General features: G+C 47.9%; 1 protein-coding gene across 2 annotated transcripts in view; it reads left to right on the top strand.

Moving 5' to 3' along the window:
* Positions 1–3,558: 3,558 nt before the first annotated feature.
* The window catches only part of elovl5 (ELOVL fatty acid elongase 5), a 63,248-nt gene continuing 48,396 nt past the window's right edge, over positions 3,559–18,410 (top strand). The window contains exons 1-2 of one of the 2 annotated variants that reach the window (XM_085996474.1): positions 3,578–3,646; positions 8,320–8,434. Coding sequence is in view for 1 of the 2 variants with exons in the window: in XM_085996473.1 (XP_085852599.1) it covers positions 3,589–3,646 (58 nt within the window). In the remaining variant the exon portion in view is untranslated. Of the gene's footprint in view, positions 3,647–8,319; positions 8,435–18,410 lie in introns of both variants that reach the window. The other variant, XM_085996473.1, reaches the window with a different exon arrangement.

The raw sequence follows: 18,410 nt of genomic DNA, 5'->3' as shown, positions 1-18,410 counted from the left end.
TCTGCAACACGTTGTTCTATCATTCAGCAGATTGGCACTTTCCATTCTTTGAAGCCTAAGCAGGATATTTGGAAATCAATAAAAGGAGACTTTATTTGTCCTAAATACTCATTTGATTGTTGTAACAATCAATACTTACAGGAGTAATGCAGTGGCATTTAAGCGTGGGCATTAAAAGGACCAAAATAGAATTGAAAATGATCAGATAATGCTTAGATTAATTTCCTTTCCTGCTCATTTTTGTGATTTTTTTTTTCTTCTCATTCGCAAAGTGCTCAATGGCAGCAACCTAGAAATTACTGCAGGTGAGCGGCATTCCTCAGTCCCCTGTTTTTTTGGAGGTGTTCACCCTCTTTAAAATAAATGGGTTAATGCCGACATCGACATGGGAGACGGGGCAATATTACATGGACATGCCACCAGCAGGAATTTCTACATTCATGCGTTTCCTGATTTAAACAAAGTCTGAACTGTAGATTTCATTGCCACTTCATGACTATCTGGCGAATGGTTCATTTCCAGTCGGGACAATTGAATGATAGCAAGGTGGTGTTCATCTCTTCCCGAGATAGATTACCTTGCTTTCATGTGACATTTTATCTAATGATCCAGCCAAGAACTAATGGAGTGCAGTGGGTGTGTCTGAGTCACAGTTGGCGATGCAGCTTGAACCCACTCGACCTCTGGTTGAAAACCAAGCACTGAACTGCTGACACGACTGGACTGCAACCATCATTTGCGTATTGTCATTTTGGGTTTCCTTCCCTTTATATAGGAATAGTTTAACAGCCTACCTGCGATCTGGTGTAGAAACAGAAGGGTACACTTTTGTCTTCGGCTAATCTGGCGGAGTGGACCGCCCGCCTCCTATAGAAGCCGCCCAACTTTCATTGCTTTGCAATCAGTGGGATGAAAATGAGGCGGTTTGTATAATGCGCGGCCGATTCACTCCGCCAGATTACTGCCCATGTGACAAGGATGAACATTTATTCCAGAAATGGGTAGAAACCTGCAGAGCTGTTAGCATCTCACAGAAATCACAGAAACCCCCACAGTGCAGATAGAGGCCATTTCGGCCCATCGAGCCTGCACCGACACATATCCCACCCGATCCCCGTAACCCCTACACCAACACCAACACGTATCCCACCCTATCCTCGTAACCCCACGTATTTAATCCCCCTAACACTAAGGGTCAATCTGAAAGAGAAACGTTCAAGGCTCCCACCTACATACCTTAACCAATCTTTTGCTTTCGGATTCTGACTAATATAGTTGGTTGTATTTTCTATTTTTATTTGCTGTTCCCACATTCACAGTTTTATTTTCATGTCTACATATTATTTGCTTTTCAGTTGGGGAAAAGCATAGTTATAGTTAAAAGGTCACAGATTATTGTAGTCCTTCTACTGTTGCCATCTGATTACTCCGCGCAAACAATTGTAGGCTTCATGAGTATAAAATCTGTTGAATGCTCACGTGATTAAATACCAGGAAGCCCTTAATTCACACTGTATAAAAGGTTATTCTGTCTGGTTTGTATACAGATCTGAAGGGCAATTTGTTAACCATCTTGAAGCTTAAAAAAGAGATTTTGATATAATTATTCATCATTCATTGGAAGTGTGAAACTATTATTAATCATGGTCCTCAAATACTAGATCTTAAGGGCGTTTGAGTATAAGCTGATTTCTAACATTGCATAGATAATTGATATGTCTATGTTTGAAATATTAAGAGTGATTCCATGATCTAGCGGGTCCCAGCTCCCCGCAGTGCTCACAGAAAGCAGAACTTTTCTGCCACTTTTATTGGGTGTCCAGGCTGTCTTGATACTGGGGCAGATGCCCACCAAAAATATGAAAATTGCCTCATCCTGGGAAGGCTAACGGGGTCAGGAGCGCAATGAAAGTACCACTACACCCATAGCTATGGCACAAGAGAGGGATCTTGGGTTTTCGGGACCTAGTCTCACTATATGGCAATAGGTATACAATAAAGTCCCTTCTACAATAAAAACAGAAAATGCTGGAAATACTCAGCAGGTCAGGCAGCATCTGCAGAGAGAGAAACAGAGTTAACGTTTCGGGGCGATGACCCTTCGTCAGAACTGGAAAAAGTTGGAGATGTAACAGATTTTTAAGCAAGTGTAGGGGCAGGGAGGAGAGGAAAGAACAAATGGGAAGGTCTGTTATAGGATGGGAGGCAAGAGAGATTAAAAGACAAAAGGGGTGATGGTGCAAGGTAAAAGGAGATGGTAATGGGACAAGTTAAGAAACAAAAGATGACTAGATGAGGTGTAAATGGCAATGGCAGAATCATCAACAGCTGCTATGTGAGAAAGAGAGAAAAAAAGATGGGGGCGGAGGTTATGGTCTGAAATTGTTGAACTCGATGTTGAGTCCAGAAGGCTGTAAAGTGTCTAATCGAAAGATGAGGTGCTGTTCCTCGAGCTTACGTTGAGCTTTGTTGGAACAGTGTAAGAGGCCGAGGGCGGAGAGGTCAGAGTGGGAGTGAAGCGGAGAATTAAAGTGACAGGCGACCGGAAGCTCGGGGTCCCCCTTACGGACTGAACGGAAGTGTTCCGGAAAGCGGTCACCTAATCTGCGTTTGGTCTCCCCAATGTAGAGGAGACCGCATTATGAGCAGCGAATACAGTATACTAAATTGCAAGAAGTACAAGTAAATCGCTGTTTTATCTGGAAGGAGTGTTTGGGGCCCTGGACAGTGGGAAGGGAGGAGGTAAAAGGGCAGGGGTTGCATCCCCTGCGCTTGCACGGGAAAGTGTCGTGGGAAGGGAAAGTCCCTTCTATGTCCATCCTGAATAGAAGTTCCAATAATACAGGTAGGAGAGAGGGGAGAGGACTTATTATTATATCATATAAAGTCATATGAAAACCAACTGAGCACAAATGCTATCAGTTTATTTGATTCTTTATTCTAGTTAAAAATAAGTATTTGCACAAATGAACAAATATGTGAAAACCTTGTGGAGCCAAAACACAATGGCATATATCAATGCTCTTTGGACATCTAATGGTTACTGTTACGTCACTTATTCAGCTACTTTTCAAAAGCTGATTCGTGGGTTAGTTGAACTGCTGAGGAAATGTACTCTGTGTGGTGAAAACATCCCATAAGTTTCCAAACCTAAATGAAAACTCTGGGGGATGACATCCTGTGCAGTAGGTGTAGAGTTCTTAAACTCATTATTGATATTACAGTTTCGGTACATCTAGCACACAGAGGAAATCTCTTCCTCCTCCTTCCCAGATGCTCAAATTTGGAGACCATGAATGTAATTCAGTGTAAAAAAAATGTGCATTTCATTTGAAAGACATGCTTCTCTTTGTTGGGAAACCTAGATGGAGGGCTAAAACTCCTAACAGTATCGCTGTTCTTAAACTGCAGTATCCTCCATTTAAAACTTCAGAATATAATTTCTAACATCATGCACGGTCAGGATATGATGTAGAAAATGAGGAATTATATTGAATATACTGACAGTCATTGAAACATCACCAAATTGTCTTGTCCGTTGCATTCTATTTACTCTGTTATTTTGCTTAATTACCACAGATTTTAAAAATGGAAGCTGTGGACCAGACGCTAAATTACTATTTTGTTTCATGGTTTGGACCAAGGGGTAAGTAGGAATTTTGATATGATGCATATATAGGTTATTTTGTAATGTAAGTGATTCAACAGGAATGTGATTTAATATTTCACTGTACATTGCAAGATGTATAACGTCATTATGTGAGCATTAATCGAGCTGGTGGCACAGTTGGCGACAGTAATGTACATATTATGAGTGCAGTTATTTTAATGGGTGACCCTTCAGTTGTCCAGACATTTAGCTGTACTAAGTTTGAAACTCAAATAATGAACTAACAGTGGCTGGGAAGAATTATGCTGGGCATACTAATTGGCATGACCCTATGAACTTTTTTTAATATGGCCAGAAATTCCAGGCAAGTTTTTTATTAAGGTGGATAACACATTACAATATTGTAATTGTCCAATTTGTCTAAAACTATTTTGCACATGCTTTTTATTTGCAGATAACAGTGTTAACTGTCCATGGAACTTTGGGCAACATCTTCAGTGGAGGTGCCCTCTCATTAACCCCAGCATGAAGTAGTTTATAAGCCATTGTATCATGGGATAATGCCCTGTCATACCTCAAGGTGACCTGCAGATGACTTTATGGGCATCTGAATGGCAGAATCTAAGGGTGGTACAAATGGGAACTGCTGGATTGGCATAAATGTGTGCAGCATATCAACAAGAGGGATGAGCTGTGCCCAGCAGAACTGTGAAACATTCTACAGTGCATGCACGCCCCTGTGCAGGTGGTGGAGTTCATTTTGCACATCCTCCACAAGCTTATCTAATCTCTGATGTATGAGGCTAAATATTCCCTCTTGAGAATTATGAGATTGTGACGGGAGACGCTAAAGGGACAGCACCGAGGAATTCTTGCTGCCGCTTGCTTTCCACACAAGAGATGTCTCGAGGAGCTATCCCTGCATAGACTTCATTGTTGGTCTTGGGTCTCAGCCCCGATGCTTACCTTGGAGTATGCAGAGAGTTACCACTGTACCATAGTAAGACAGTTTTGAACATCAAACGAGACTGTCTTGAGTTTTTATATGAGAAAAAGCAAATGATCCTAGACTAAGGACAAGTGCTTGATGAGACATGTGTGTTATATATTACTGCCATATATATTAGGGGATGAAGACAGTCTTAGCTTTTATCATTCAAGAACAAAGCAATAGAGGATGGTTTGATAGATTAACATAACCGTCACTAGTATCAGTACAGGTGCTGGGCCTCTGTTCCACAAGGTGGATTGTCGAAGCCCTTGTTTCCTCTGCCCATATTATTTTTCTTCTTTGGCACCTTGGCCTAGAAATTGGGTTGGGGCGCAAAAGTCGGCGGAGCGCAGGATTTAGCGCAGCGATTGGAGTGATACCGATCGCCAGAAATTCAGTTTCAGTGCCCCTCGAGGGACACGGGGCAAGGCGCGAGGCGCTCCACGTCCCTCTTAGGGCGCTGAAACTGATAATCGCAGCGCAACGTGCCGCAGCGCCACATGCTGCGGCACGGCACGCTGCGGTACTGCAGGCCTTCCTCCCACTGTTAAGGGGGAGGTGCCTGCAACAGCGCGAGCCCCGATCGCGAGTGCCAGCAAATGAGCCCGGCACCAAGGAGAAGTGCCGGGCTCTCGGGAAACAGCCGGCAATGCCGTGGGGGGGGGGGTTTAGGAGGCCGGGGACGGAGGTGCTGGCAGGCGGCCGCCCCGCACCTCCACCTTAACTTGTGCCGCTGCCGGCACAGTAAGGCCCCGGGAACCGGGCGCGGGTAGCGAGCGGCGCAACTGCGGCGTTCGATACCAAATATCGCGAACGGGGCACGAATGGGGCGCTGCGCACACCGATGACGTCATCGGTGGCGGCGCAGCGCAAATGCCTAACGCCACCATTAGCGCCCCTACTGAATATCGCCGCAGACGCAGCCAGTGGCGCTACAGCCACTGACTGCCTCTTTAGGCGCTAACAGGTGGCGCTACTCACCCAATTTCTCCCCCCTTGTGTCTTTCATTGTTGCTATTTTATTGTGCTGTTAAATGCACTCTTTTTCTGTAGCGACACAGCAGATTGTTCATACAATTTCAACAGCCCTCAGCTGTACATGAAACTTCTGAAACCATTGTTTTTGTTGTTGCGTTAGCAATAACTTGCCAACCATTTTAATTGGCCTGTATGGTAGGAATCTCATTTGTGGTGTCTTAAAAATAAATGTTGTCATTTAAGATTTGTTCTACAAGAGTTTTTAGAACCATTGCGGAGAATATAGGTTTCAGTCTTGTGCCGTGTGTTTCATTTTCTGTTGTTTTACCACCTTTGCCGAACGGGAAAAAAGTCATGGGCATTGATCAGGTGCTGTAACTCTGCAGTGCTTAGGTGATCATTTAAAATAATTACAACTGGGTTCTGATGGGATATCTTATTTTCCCACCAGCAGAAAACAAATTTCCACCACCAGAATCTCCAGTCTCCTCAAATAATACAGCAGAGAATGCTGAACGGATTCTTTAAAGCCTAAATTGTCTTAAAACTCTGTCCAAAGTGCCTTCTTGTCTGCCTGGACTACGTTTTCCAGATTCTCTGTCTGCAGATCAGCATTTATTATTTTGGTGGTTTTCCTGTAAACGCTCGTGTGTAAGTCCGCCAAGAGAATTAAAAGAACTATTGATCTGATAACATTCAAGGTTATGTAAGAACATAAGAAATAGGAGCAGGAGTTGGCCATTCGGCCCTTCGAGCCTGCTCCGCCATCCAATAAGATCATAAGAACATAAGAAATAGGAGCAGGAGTAGGCCATACGGCCCCTCGGGCCTGCTCCGTCATTCAATAGGATCATGGCTGATCCGAACCTAGACTCACGTCCACTTCCCTGCCCGCTCCCCGTAACCCCTAATTCCCTTATCAGCTAGGAAACTGTCTATCTCCGTTTTAAATTTATTTAATGTCGCAGCTTCCACAGCTCTCTGAGGTAGCAAATTCCATAGATTTACTACCCTCTGAGTGAAGAAGTTTCCCCTCATCTCAGTTTTGAAAGGGCAGCCCCTTATTCTAAGATTATGTCCCCTAGTTCTAGTCTCACCCATCAGTGGAAACATCCTCACCGCATCCACCCGATCAAGCCCCCTCACAATCTTATATGTTTCGATAAGATCGCCTCTCATTCTTCTGAATTCCAATGAGTAGAGGCCCAACCTACTCAACCTTTCCTCATACGTCAACCCCCTCATCTCTGGAATCAACCGAGTGAACCTTCTCTGAACTGCCTCGAGTATATCTTTTCATAAATATGGAAACCAAAACTCTACACAGTATTCCAGGTGTGGCCTCACCAGTACCCTGTACAACTGAAGCAAGACTTCCCTGCTTTTATACTCCATCCCCCTTGCAATAAAAGCCAAGATTCCATTGGCCTTCCTGATCACCTGCTGTACCTGCACACTAACCTTCTGTGTTTCATGCACCAGGACCCCCAGATCCCTTTGTACTGTAGCACTTTGCAGTTTCTCTCCATTTAGATAATAACTTGCTCTTTGATTTTTTCTGCCAAGTGCATAACCTCACACTTTCCAACATTATATTCCATCTGCCAAATTTCTGCCCACTCACTTAGCCTGTCTATGTCCTTTTGCAGGTTTTTTATGTCCTCCTCACTCACTGCTTTCCCTCCCATCTTTGCATCATCGGCAAACTTGGATACGTTGCACTCGGTCCCTTCCTCCAAATCGTTAATATAGATTGTAAAGAGTTGGGGTCCCAGCACTGACCCCTGCGGAACACCACTAGTTACTGATTGCCAACCCGAGAATGAACCATTTATCCCAACTCTGTTTTCTGTTAGATAGCCAATCTTCCACCCATGCCAGTATATTACCCTCAATCCCGTGATTTTTTAATCTTGTGCAGTAATCTTTTGTGTGGCACCTTGTCAAATGCCTTTTGGAAGTCCAAATACACCACATCCACTGGTTCCCCTTTATCCACCCTGTTTGTTACGTCCTCAAAGAATTCAAGCAAATTTGTCAAACATGACTTCCCCTTCATAAAACCATGCTGACTCTGTCCGATTAAATTATGCTTATCCAAATGTCCTGTTACTGCTTCCTTAATAATGGACTCCAACATTTTACCAACCACAGATGTTAGGCTAACTGGTCTATAGTTTCCAGCCTTTTGTCTACCTTCCTTTTTAAATAAGGGCATTACATTAGCAGTTTGCCAATCTGCTGGGACCTTTCCTGAATCCAGGGAGTTTTGGAAAATTACCACCAATGCATCCGCAATCCCTACCGCTACTTCTCTCAAGACCCTAGGATGTAAGCCATCAGGTCCAGGGGATTTATCCGCCTTAAGTCCCATTATCTTACCGAGTACCACCTCCTTAGTGATTTTAATCGTGTTTAGCTCCTCCCCCCATAGCCCCCTGTTTGTCCAGTGTTGGGATACTTTTAGTGTCCTCTACTGTAAAGACTGATACAAAATATTTGTTCAGCGTTTTTGCCATCTCCATGTTCCCCACCACTAATTTCCCAGTCTCGTCCTCTAAGGGACCAACATTCACTTTCGCCACCCTTTTTCTTTTTATATAACTGTAGAAACTCTTGCTATCTGTTTTTATATTTTTTGCTAGTTTACTTTCATAATCTATCTTCCCTTTCTTAATTAATCTTTTAGTTATTCTTTGCTGGCTTTTAAATGCTTCCCAATCTTCTATCCTCTCACTAGATCATGGCTAATCTTCTACCTCAACTCCACCTTCCCGCACTATCCCCATATCCCTTGATTCCACTAGAGTCCAAAAATCTATCAATCTGTGTCATGAATATACTCAACGACTGAGGTTTGTAAATACTATAAAATTATGAAGAAAGTGTACAGGACTTTTTTCAATAATGTTTTTACATGATAAAATATTTTTGCTTTTTATTCTGTGTGTTTGCTTTTTGCTTGTTCTGTTTTGTTTTTCAGATTCTGTTTTGATTTTTCCTGGTTTTTTTGTTTGATTTTTTTTTTAACCACTCCCATTGTCTTTTACCTTGCTGTCATTCTTCTTTATGCCCTAAATTAAGTGCAATTAAAGGTCGCCCATTTATAATAACTTATGCCAGTCCCAGGAAAAAATGTCTAGATAAGAGAGTCAGAGTGTCCATCTTTATTAAAACCACTTGAAATTTCAGAAAGCTTCACCCCATTGTGGGATTTTAATTTTTTAAGTGGTAGGAGGAGAGTTTAAAAAAAAATGGTTTCCAATTCAATATAAATTGGATGAAAATCCACTAATGTAAACAAAATTGCACTAAATTGGCTGCTTAACCTAACAAAAAAGTAGTATTTTGGGATTGAGAGGATGGCACTTAAGTAGGTAGTAAATTCTGTGTAATATCATAATAATAACTGCTGATGCACTGCGAACATTGCAAAGCCCACAGTAGTAGCTTCGATTTATTTTTATTTGGGACCACTGCTTTCTTCAAGTGTTACTGTCATGAATGAGATTGATTGCCAATGCTGCTTGTGTCTGCTATTGCTACTGTTTCGGTGGTTGGCATTCCTGTCCTGTCCCTTGTATTCTCTCGATAAAAATAAAACTACAAATGCTGGAGATCCAAAATATAAATATATACAGCCAGTCCATTAGCATCTGAAAAGGGAAAAGACAGCTTAACTTTGCAGCTCTATAGCCAAAATGTTATCTGGCGTTTCTCGTTTCAGATGCTATGTACTTGAAGGATTTTCTATTTTTATTTCCTTCTATCATCCAGCTATCTTTGCTTCAGTCTTCCTCTTTGTCTTTAGCTTTTCATTTCTCCCAGCATTATCGCCTTGACTAGGTGGTCTCCAATCCCTTGGGCTCTATGCCCAAAGGACTGGAATTTCCTATTCTAGAACCTGTTAGGCATTGTTCTCATGGATCTTAGGGGGAGAAATTCGGTGGGCTGTGCCACCAGTTAGCGCCTAAAGAGGGCACTCAGTGGCTTTAGCGCCACTGGCCACGCTTCCCGCGATATTTAGCTGGGGCGCTAATGGCGGCGTTAGCCTGTTGCGCTGCGCCGCCAACGATGACGTCATCGGTGTGCGCAGCACCCCGCTACCACCCCGATCGCGATATTTGGCAGCGACCGCCTCTGTAGCGCCGCTTGCTAATCGCGCCCGGTTCACGGGGCTGACCTGTGGCGGCAGTGGCGCAAATTAAGGTGGAGGTGCGGGGCGGCCGTTTTTTTCGGCGGCCGCCTGCCAGCACCTCTGTCCCCGGCCTCCTGTTCTCCCCCCGCGGCATTGCCGGCTGTTTTCCGAGAGCCCGGCACTTCTCCTCGGTGCCGAGCTCTTTTGCCGGCACTCGCGATCGCTCATCGCGCTGGTGCAGGCCCCTCCCCCTTAAGAATGGGAGGAAGGCCTGCAGTACCGCAGTGCGCCGTGCCGCAGCGTGTGGCGCTGTGGCACGTTGTGCTGCGATATTCAGTTTCAGCGCCCTAAGAGGGACGCGGAGCGCCTCGAGCCTCGCCCCGTGTCCCTCTTGGGGCGCTCAAGCTGAATTTCCGGCGATCGCTGCTGCTCCGATCGCAGCGCAAAATCTGGCGCCCAGGCGAGCTTGGCGCCCCGTTTGCAGCTCCACCCAATTTCTCCCCCTTAGTCTTTCAGGTATCCATTCATTTGTCATCTGTGGGACTCTTAAGGATCTCTGTACATCCTCACATCTCAAAGATTTGTAGCTTTTTGTGTCCCAATTTTTTAGTGCCCATGTTTCACATCCATCAAGAGCTGTTGGTCAAATCATCCTTTTCAGCAGTCTCATACTCATTCGGTAAGACATGCCCCCATCCTTCCAATTCTTGTTCTATCTTCCAATCACCTTTCTTACCCTGGGTAGTCTAGTTTTTACCTCTTCTGAGCACCGTCACCCAGCATCCCTACCGGTGGAATTGTTCAAACCTCTCTCTGTTTATTTGAGTGTCCACTTCTGTTCATCCCTTGCAATGCTCGTTTTTGTGGATTCACTCTGGCTTCCAAAGAGCTGCTTATGGAGGGTAGTCTAAGATCTTTCTCTTTTTTTCTGATAAGAGTATTGTGGTAAACCACGTTCACTATCGTATCACTGTTAGTAGTTAGCACTGTTCACCACTGTTCGTTATAACTGTATCACTGACCACTATTGTATCACGGTACGAGGTCGCCTCTTGCCACACTGCTATACCTGGGATGACCACTGCCGACTCCGCCTTGGCTCCACCCACCAGGCCAGGTATAAAGGTGAGCGACTGGCTGGTATTCCTCCTGCTTGGATCGGATCACCCACGAGAGTGGGCTCTGTTATTTAGTCAATAAAAACCTTTAGTCACCTTCGTAACACTTCGCCTTTTATTGGAGGAATTGATAGGTATATCAATTTTATTGACTAAATTTAATGATGTCCGACAACGAGTCATAACCGGCGGAGGAGCCACCAGCGCAGCTCCCAGGAGCACAGCCACACCAGCCAGCTTGGCTGCGAGCCCTCAGACCGCCGTACCTGGACCTGAACCCACGAGCAGCAAACTCAGCCGCAGACTTTAAACACTGGCTGGTCTGCTTCGAATCATACCTGAGAGAATCCAGCGTCCCTCAGGCATCCAAACTAAGTGTCCTGCAGGCACAACTGAGCCCGAGAGTATACACTCTCATCGAGGACATGACTACCTACGAGACCGCCATCAACCTGCTGAAACAGAAGTACCGGACCCCGGTAAACTACATGTACGCTAGGCACCTCCTAAGATCACGGCCGCAACAGCCAGGAGAATCAGTAGCCGAATTCTCACAGGCGCTATATGCACTCGCCAGGAACTGTGAGTTTAAATCGGTGTCGGCAGCCGAAAATACTGAAGATAATATCCGCGACGCATTCCTGAAAGGCCTACGGTCCGAGTACTCACGGCAAAGACTGCTGGAAGCTAAAGACCTCAGCATGGAAAAAGCTGAAGCCCTCGCTATCTCCCTGGAAGTGGCCCACCAAGATCAGGAAGCATTCACCAGGTACTGCTCGCGACCCTGGGACTCGGGCCCGACCCCTACCACAGCACCCTTCCCAGCGCCGCCCCCGGGACCTACCTCTGCGTCGGCGTCCCGGACCCGACCGGCCCCGCCACCCCCGGCACCGGCCCCGACATCGGGCATCCGCGATCGGGCCGCCGGCTGTTTTTTTTTTGTGGCCAGGAGAAGCACCCGAGGTCGCGCTGCCCAGCCAAGAACTCCATATGTAAAACCTGCCTGAAGAAAGGCCACTTCTCCAAGGCCTGCAGGAGCGGATCCTCAGAGGCCAGCAGTGCCGCATGCGAACTATGGGGGCGGCCATCTTCGTTTAGGGCAACTGAGGCCAGCATCCCCACACATGAGTCATGGGGGCGGCCATCTTTGTTTAGGGCAACTGAGGCCAGCATCCCCACACATGAGTCATGGGGGCGGCCATCTTTGATTAAGGCAACCGACCCCAATAGTGCCTCATGGGGCCCTACCTCGTGGGAGACGCCATTTTACTCACCACGCCCGACCGCCTCGCCCGCAGATGACAACGACTCGCTCAGCTACACACTAGCTTCCGTCACCCTGGACCAAGCCCGCCCGCACCATCTGTCCAAGTCAATGATGGACATCAAAGTGAACGGCCACGCCACGACCTGCCTGTTCGACAGCGGAAGCACGGAGAGCTTCATCCACCCAGACACGGTGAGCCACTACTCCCTCTCTGTCCTACCAACGCGCAGCCGAATCTCGATGGCATCGAGGTCCCACGCCACGGACATCAGCGGCTACTGTGTCGTGACCCTGTCGGTTAAGGGCACGGAGTATAAAAACTTTAAACTCCTCGTCCTCCCCCATCTCTGCGCTGCCGTCCTACTAGGGCTGGACTTCCAATCCCACCTCCAAAGCGTAACCCTAGCATACGGTGGACCCCTCCCCCCACTCACAGTCAACAACCAGCAAACGTTAAACCGCCCACCGCGTAACACCTGCAGCCTCTCCACCCTCAAGGTCCCGCCACCCTCTCTGTTTGCTAACCTTACCCCTGACTGCAAACCTGTCGCTACCAAAAGCAGGCGGTATAGCGCCGGGGACAGAGCCTTCATTAGCTCTGAGGTGTGGCGCCTCCTGAAAGAGGGCATTATCGAGGGGAGCAGCAGCCCCTGGCGTGCCCAGGTCGTAGTCGTAAAGACCGGCGATAAAAACCGCCTGGTCATCGACTACAGCCAGACCATAAACAGATATACCCAGCTGGACGCATACCCCCTCCCCCGCATATCTGACATGGTCAATCAGATTGCACAGTATAAAGTATTCTCGACCATCGACCTGAAGTCGGCCTACCACCAACTCCCTATCCACCCTGAGGACCGCCAGTATACCGCCTTCGAGGCGAATGGGCGCCTATACCACTTCCTTAGGGTCCCCTTCGGTGTCACTAATGGGGTCTCGGTCTTCCAAAGGGAGATGGACCAGATGGTTGACCAGAACGAACTGCAGGCTACATTCCCCTACCTAGATAACGTCACTATCTGCGGCCGCGACCGGCAGGAACATGACGCGAATCTGGAGAAATTCCTCCGTACGGCCCAACGGCTGAACCTCACCTACAATAAGGAGAAATGCGTGTTTAACACCACGCGCCTTGCCATCCTCGGCTGCGTAGTGGAGAACGGAATCATCGGCCCCGACCCAGAAAGAATGCGCCCCCTCATGGAGCTACCCCTCCCCCACTGCCCTAAAGCACTTAGGAGAACCCTGGGGCTTTTCGCCTACTATGCCCAATGGGTACCCAATTACGCGGACAAAGCCAGACCCCTCCTGAAAGCCACTTCCTTCCCCCTCACGGAGGAGGCGTGCGAGGCCTTCTCCCTCATTAAGGGAGACATAGCCAAGGCCACGATGCACGCAGTGGACGAGTCCATCCCCTTTCAGGTGGAGAGCGACGCATCCGACTTCGCCTTAGCCGCCACCCTAAACCAGGAGGGGAGGCCAGTGGCCTTCTTCTCAAGGACCCTACAGGGCCCCGAGATCCGACATTCGTCGGTCGAGAAAGAGGCCCAGGCGATCGTGGAGGCAGTACGGCGCTGGAGGCACTACCTGGCAGGCAAACGATTTACCCTCCTCACCGACCAGCGTTCGGTGGCTTTCATGTTTAATAACAAGCTGAAGGGCAAAATCAAAAATGACAAGATTTTGAGATGGAGAATCGAGCTCTCCACCTACGATTATGAGATCTTGTACCGGCCAGGCAAGCTGAACGAATCCCCTGATGCCCTTTCACGAATGACATGCGCCAGCGCGCATATCGATAGGCTTCAGACCCTCCACGACCAGCTCTGCCACCCCGGAGTCACCAGACTCTACCATTTCATTAAGGCCCGCAACCTGACCTACTCCATCGAGGAGGTCAGGACCATGACCAGGAACTGCCAGACCTGTGCGGAGTGCAAACCGCACTTCTATAGGCCGGACCGAGCAAGCCTGATCAAGGCCACCCGCCCCTTCGAGCGCCTGAGCATCGACTTTAAGGGGCCCCTCCCGTCCTCTGACCGTAATGTGTACTTCCTCAACATCGTTGATGAGTACTCCCGTTTCCCCTTTGCCTTCCCCTGCCCCGACATGACCAGTAGCACGGTCATTAAGTGCCTGAATGCCCTCTTCGCCTTGTTCGGGTTCCCGAACTATATACACAGCGACCGGGGCTCCTCCTTCATGAGCGAGGAACTCCGGCAATTCCTCCTAGAGAGAGGTATTGCAGCAAGCAGGACCACCAGCTACAACCCCAGAGGTAACGGTCAGGTGGAAAGAGAGAACGCGACGGTATGGAAGGCCGTCCTCTTAGCCTTAAAGTCTAAGGGCCTCCCAACCTCCCGCTGGCAAGAAGTCCTCCCGACAGCGCTGCACTCCATCCGGTCATTACTTTGCACGGCCACTAACACCACCCCCCATGAACGAATGTTCGTTTTCCCCAGGAAGTCGACTACGGGAACCACTCTACCAACCTGGCTGACCGCCCCGGGGCCGGTCTGGCTGCGGAAACACGTGAGGACCCATAAAACGGACCCCCTGGTCGAGAGGGTGAACCTCCTGCACGCCAACCCCCAGTACGCCTACGTGGCGTACCCAGACGGGCGGGAGGACACTGTCTCCCTACGAGACCTCGCACCCTCAGCCGATCCGGAAACACCGCCACCACCCCCCCCAACCTCAGTCCAGGTAGACGGCATGCCGGAACCCCACGAGCCCTCGGCGACCACGCAAACACCAGCATCAACACCGGATAAGGCACCAGCACCGGATAAGGCAACACCACCGCTGCGGCGATCGGAGAGGCTTACGAAGCCTCCGGACAGACTGACCTACCAGAATTGGTAGTACACTTCACCCCGCCGGACTTAATTCTAAACAAGGGGTGAATGTGGTAAACCACGTTCACTATCGTATCACTGTTAGTAGTTAGCACTGTTCACCACTGTTCGTTATAACTGTATCACTGACCACTATTGTATCACGGTACGAGGTCGCCTCTTGCCACACTGCTATACCTGGGATGACCACTGCCGACTCCGCCTTGGCTCCACCCACCAGGCCAGGTATAAAGGTGAGCGACTGGCTGGTATTCCTCCTGCTTGGATCGGATCACCCACGAGAGTGGGCTCTGTTATTTAGTCAATAAAAACCTTTAGTCACCTTCGTAACTCTTCGCCTTTTATTGGAGGAATTGATAGGTATATCAAGTATAATGTTAGTTCCAAATCTCAGATTATTAGACTCTCTGGGCTGAATCTTAACCCCAAAAACTGGGTGGGTTGGGGTCAGGTGAGATGTTACAACTAAAAATCTCAAACCTGCCCACTTCCGAGTTTAAAAGAGGCAGGACAAGGGGCAGGCAGTCAACCTGCTGACCGAAGGCGGGTTAGCCAATAAAATATTTTAATGAGGCAGGCAGGCTCTGATTTAACTTGCTTTGCAGGTTTAATCTGTGGAATTCTCTGCCCCAGAGAGCCGTGGAGGCTGGGTCATTAAATACATTTAAGGTGGAGATAGACAGATTTTTGCAAGATAATGGAGTGAAGGGTTATGGGGAACGGGTGGGGAAGTAGCTTTGAGCCCAAGGTCAGCCATGATTTTATTGAATGCCGAAGCAGGCTCGAGGGGCCAAGTGGCCTATTCCTGCTCCTATTTCTTATGTTCTAACCCTAGCTGGCCAGGTTTCCCAGGGAAACCCGGCGGATGAAGGGAGGTGAAGACAGTGCCTGGGAGAAGGTAAGTGCTTCCCCCCCAGCATCCCCAGCTCCCCCTCCATCAGACACCGCCCCCACCCCAGGATACACCCGCCAGGTCCAGAAATGGACCCCCGTGGGGTCGGGGATCTCCCTCCCGCTCCCACCAGCAGCAGCAGGCGACTTACCTGAGGCTGTGGCCTCGTCCGGAGTGCTCCCCACCCGACTGGAAGCCACGGCTGTCAATCAGGCTGACTTACGGGTGGGGAACCTGTCAAAGCAAAACTTCACGCGCTGTGGAGTCAAAACTCCACGGCATGCAGGGAAACACGAACTTCCAGGTTTCCCGACAGAAATTCCCCCCCGCCTACGCAGCCCGCCCGTCAAGATCGGGGCCTTTGTTTCCAACTTTTGTGTCTCCTTGAGGTCTGCCGTTGTAATTTATTTCTCAGTAATTTTCACCTTCGCTGTTTTGGGCAGTAAATTGGTGTAATAGAGCGACCGCCCATTATAGAACCCGCCCGAAATGAAAATCGTGAGGGTTCTACTACAGGTGGGTGATCCACTTCACCATTTTACCGCCCAAGCAGCGAAGGTGAAAATTACCCCCCATATCTCTATTCCTCCCTCTTCTATCTATCTCTTTCTGGATCACACACATGTTTGGTGTGGGGGAAAATGGCACTTTCTGGACTTCTTATTGGACTTGGAGCAATTTGAAGAATTGAATGAAAGCTTGGCCTATTGATTATAAGTCCTAAGCAGGCATTGTTACTGCTTTCCTGTAGGCCAGAGAATCTTTAATGCAATTCAGTTTCTTCTAAATTTATTAAATGGCTGTTTAAGAAATACAATATCGGCTTAGTTTTGTCAACTTCATGTTAAAACATTGTTTTTGAAACCAGAATGATTTATATATTGGAACAAAGAAATGATGCTGACTTACAGAAGCTTTTATAGCTTGCGTTTCCCTGTCTCTTGTGTCAGTACGAAGCCAAAATTGGCTCAACGATAAACAAGGAGTATTATAGGCTGAGCTGATTCCAAGTTAAGTGGAGTGGGAGTCTCGCTCCACTTTGTTCTGGTGTCAGGGTGGGCCTTGACCTATAATCAAAAGGGCAGGTTTTCAAATAATCTTTCTAACTGCTCCAGGTCCAGTAACAACTTACGTTTCTCTAGCACCTTTAATGCAGAAAAACGTCACAAGGCGCTTCACAGAACATGGACGCCGAGTCAAATAAGGAGGAATTAGGAGGGGTGAGCTTGATCAAAGTGGCGGGTTTTAAAGAGGGCCTTAAAGGAGGGTAGGGATATGTAGAAATGGAGGGGTTTAGGGATGGAATTCCAGAGCGTGGGGCCCAGGCGGCTGAAAGTAGAGCCACCAATAGAGGTGCGAAGGATGGGGTGGGGTTAAGCACAAGCGGCCAGAGTCAGAGGAATGGCGAGTTCGGGAGGGAGGCTGTTGGGCTAGAGGAGCTTACAGAGATAGGGAAGGGAAAGGCCATGAAGGAATCGTAGAATTTAAACACATTGATGAGAATTTTAAATTTGAGGCACTAGGGGACCGAGAGTCAATGTAGGTCAAGAAGGACAGTGGTGATGAGTGAATGGGACTTGGTGCGGGATAGGGTAAGGGCAGCAGAGTTTTGGATGAGTTGACGTTTACAGTATGGCGGATGGGGTGCCAGCAATGAGAGCATTGGATTAGTTGAGTCTGGAGGTGCTAAAGACATGGGTGAGAACTTCAGCAGCAGATGGGCTGAGGTAGGAGCGAAGGCAGGTGATGTTATGGAGATGGAAGTACTGTACGTGGTTTTTGTGATGGCAAAGATATGAGGCCAGAAGCTCAGCTTGGGCCAAGTACGACTCTTATAACAACAGCAAGTGGCAATTTTCTCACCAAACCTACAAATTCAGGCTGTGCTTAAACTAACTGCAGGATTGGTGCAAAGGCAAAGCCACCATACACTGATACTACAGTTATAACGTGAAGGCTTTTACGTTACATTTATAATTGAACAATGAACTTCAAAGAAGATATTTATTAACTAAAGCAAAATACTGCGGATGCTGGAAATCTGAAATAAAAACAGATAATGATGGAAATACTCAGCAGATCAGGTAGCATCTGAGGAGAGAGATACAGAGTAAATATTTCAGGTTGATGACCCTTTGTCAGAACTTATTAACTAGATGGGTTTCATTTTAAAACTAAATATAACTCATATAACTCCTGATCTGCTTTTTTCTTTTGACATTCTGGGGGAGAAATTCAGTACAGCCCCGTTAGGGGCGCTAACTTCGCCGGGGCGCTAAAAGTAGCGTCCCGGAAAAATTAGAGCCCCCGCGCTGGAAATTGGTCAGTTGCGCCTCAAAGGGAAGCGGGGCGCTACTGGAGGCACCCCGCCTCTCTCTTGGGGCGCTGTGAGTGAATATCGTGGTGCTATGTGCCGCAGCGCCACACGCTGTGGCACGACGCGTTGCGGTATTGCAGGCCTTCCTCCCCTTCTTAAAGGGGTGGGGCCTTGTGCAGCGCGATCTGGGGCCCAGCTGGGCCCCCGGGGATCAGGAGTGCAGGCAAAAGAGCCTGGCACC

Source organism: Somniosus microcephalus, chromosome 9 (genome assembly GCF_052327205.1).
Source record: "Somniosus microcephalus isolate GS21.2 chromosome 9, FLI_Smic_1.0, whole genome shotgun sequence".
NCBI classification, from domain to species: Eukaryota; Metazoa; Chordata; class Chondrichthyes; order Squaliformes; family Somniosidae; genus Somniosus; species Somniosus microcephalus.
Note: the sequence above shows the minus strand (reverse complement) of the source record. Positions and strands in the feature narration are given on the sequence as shown.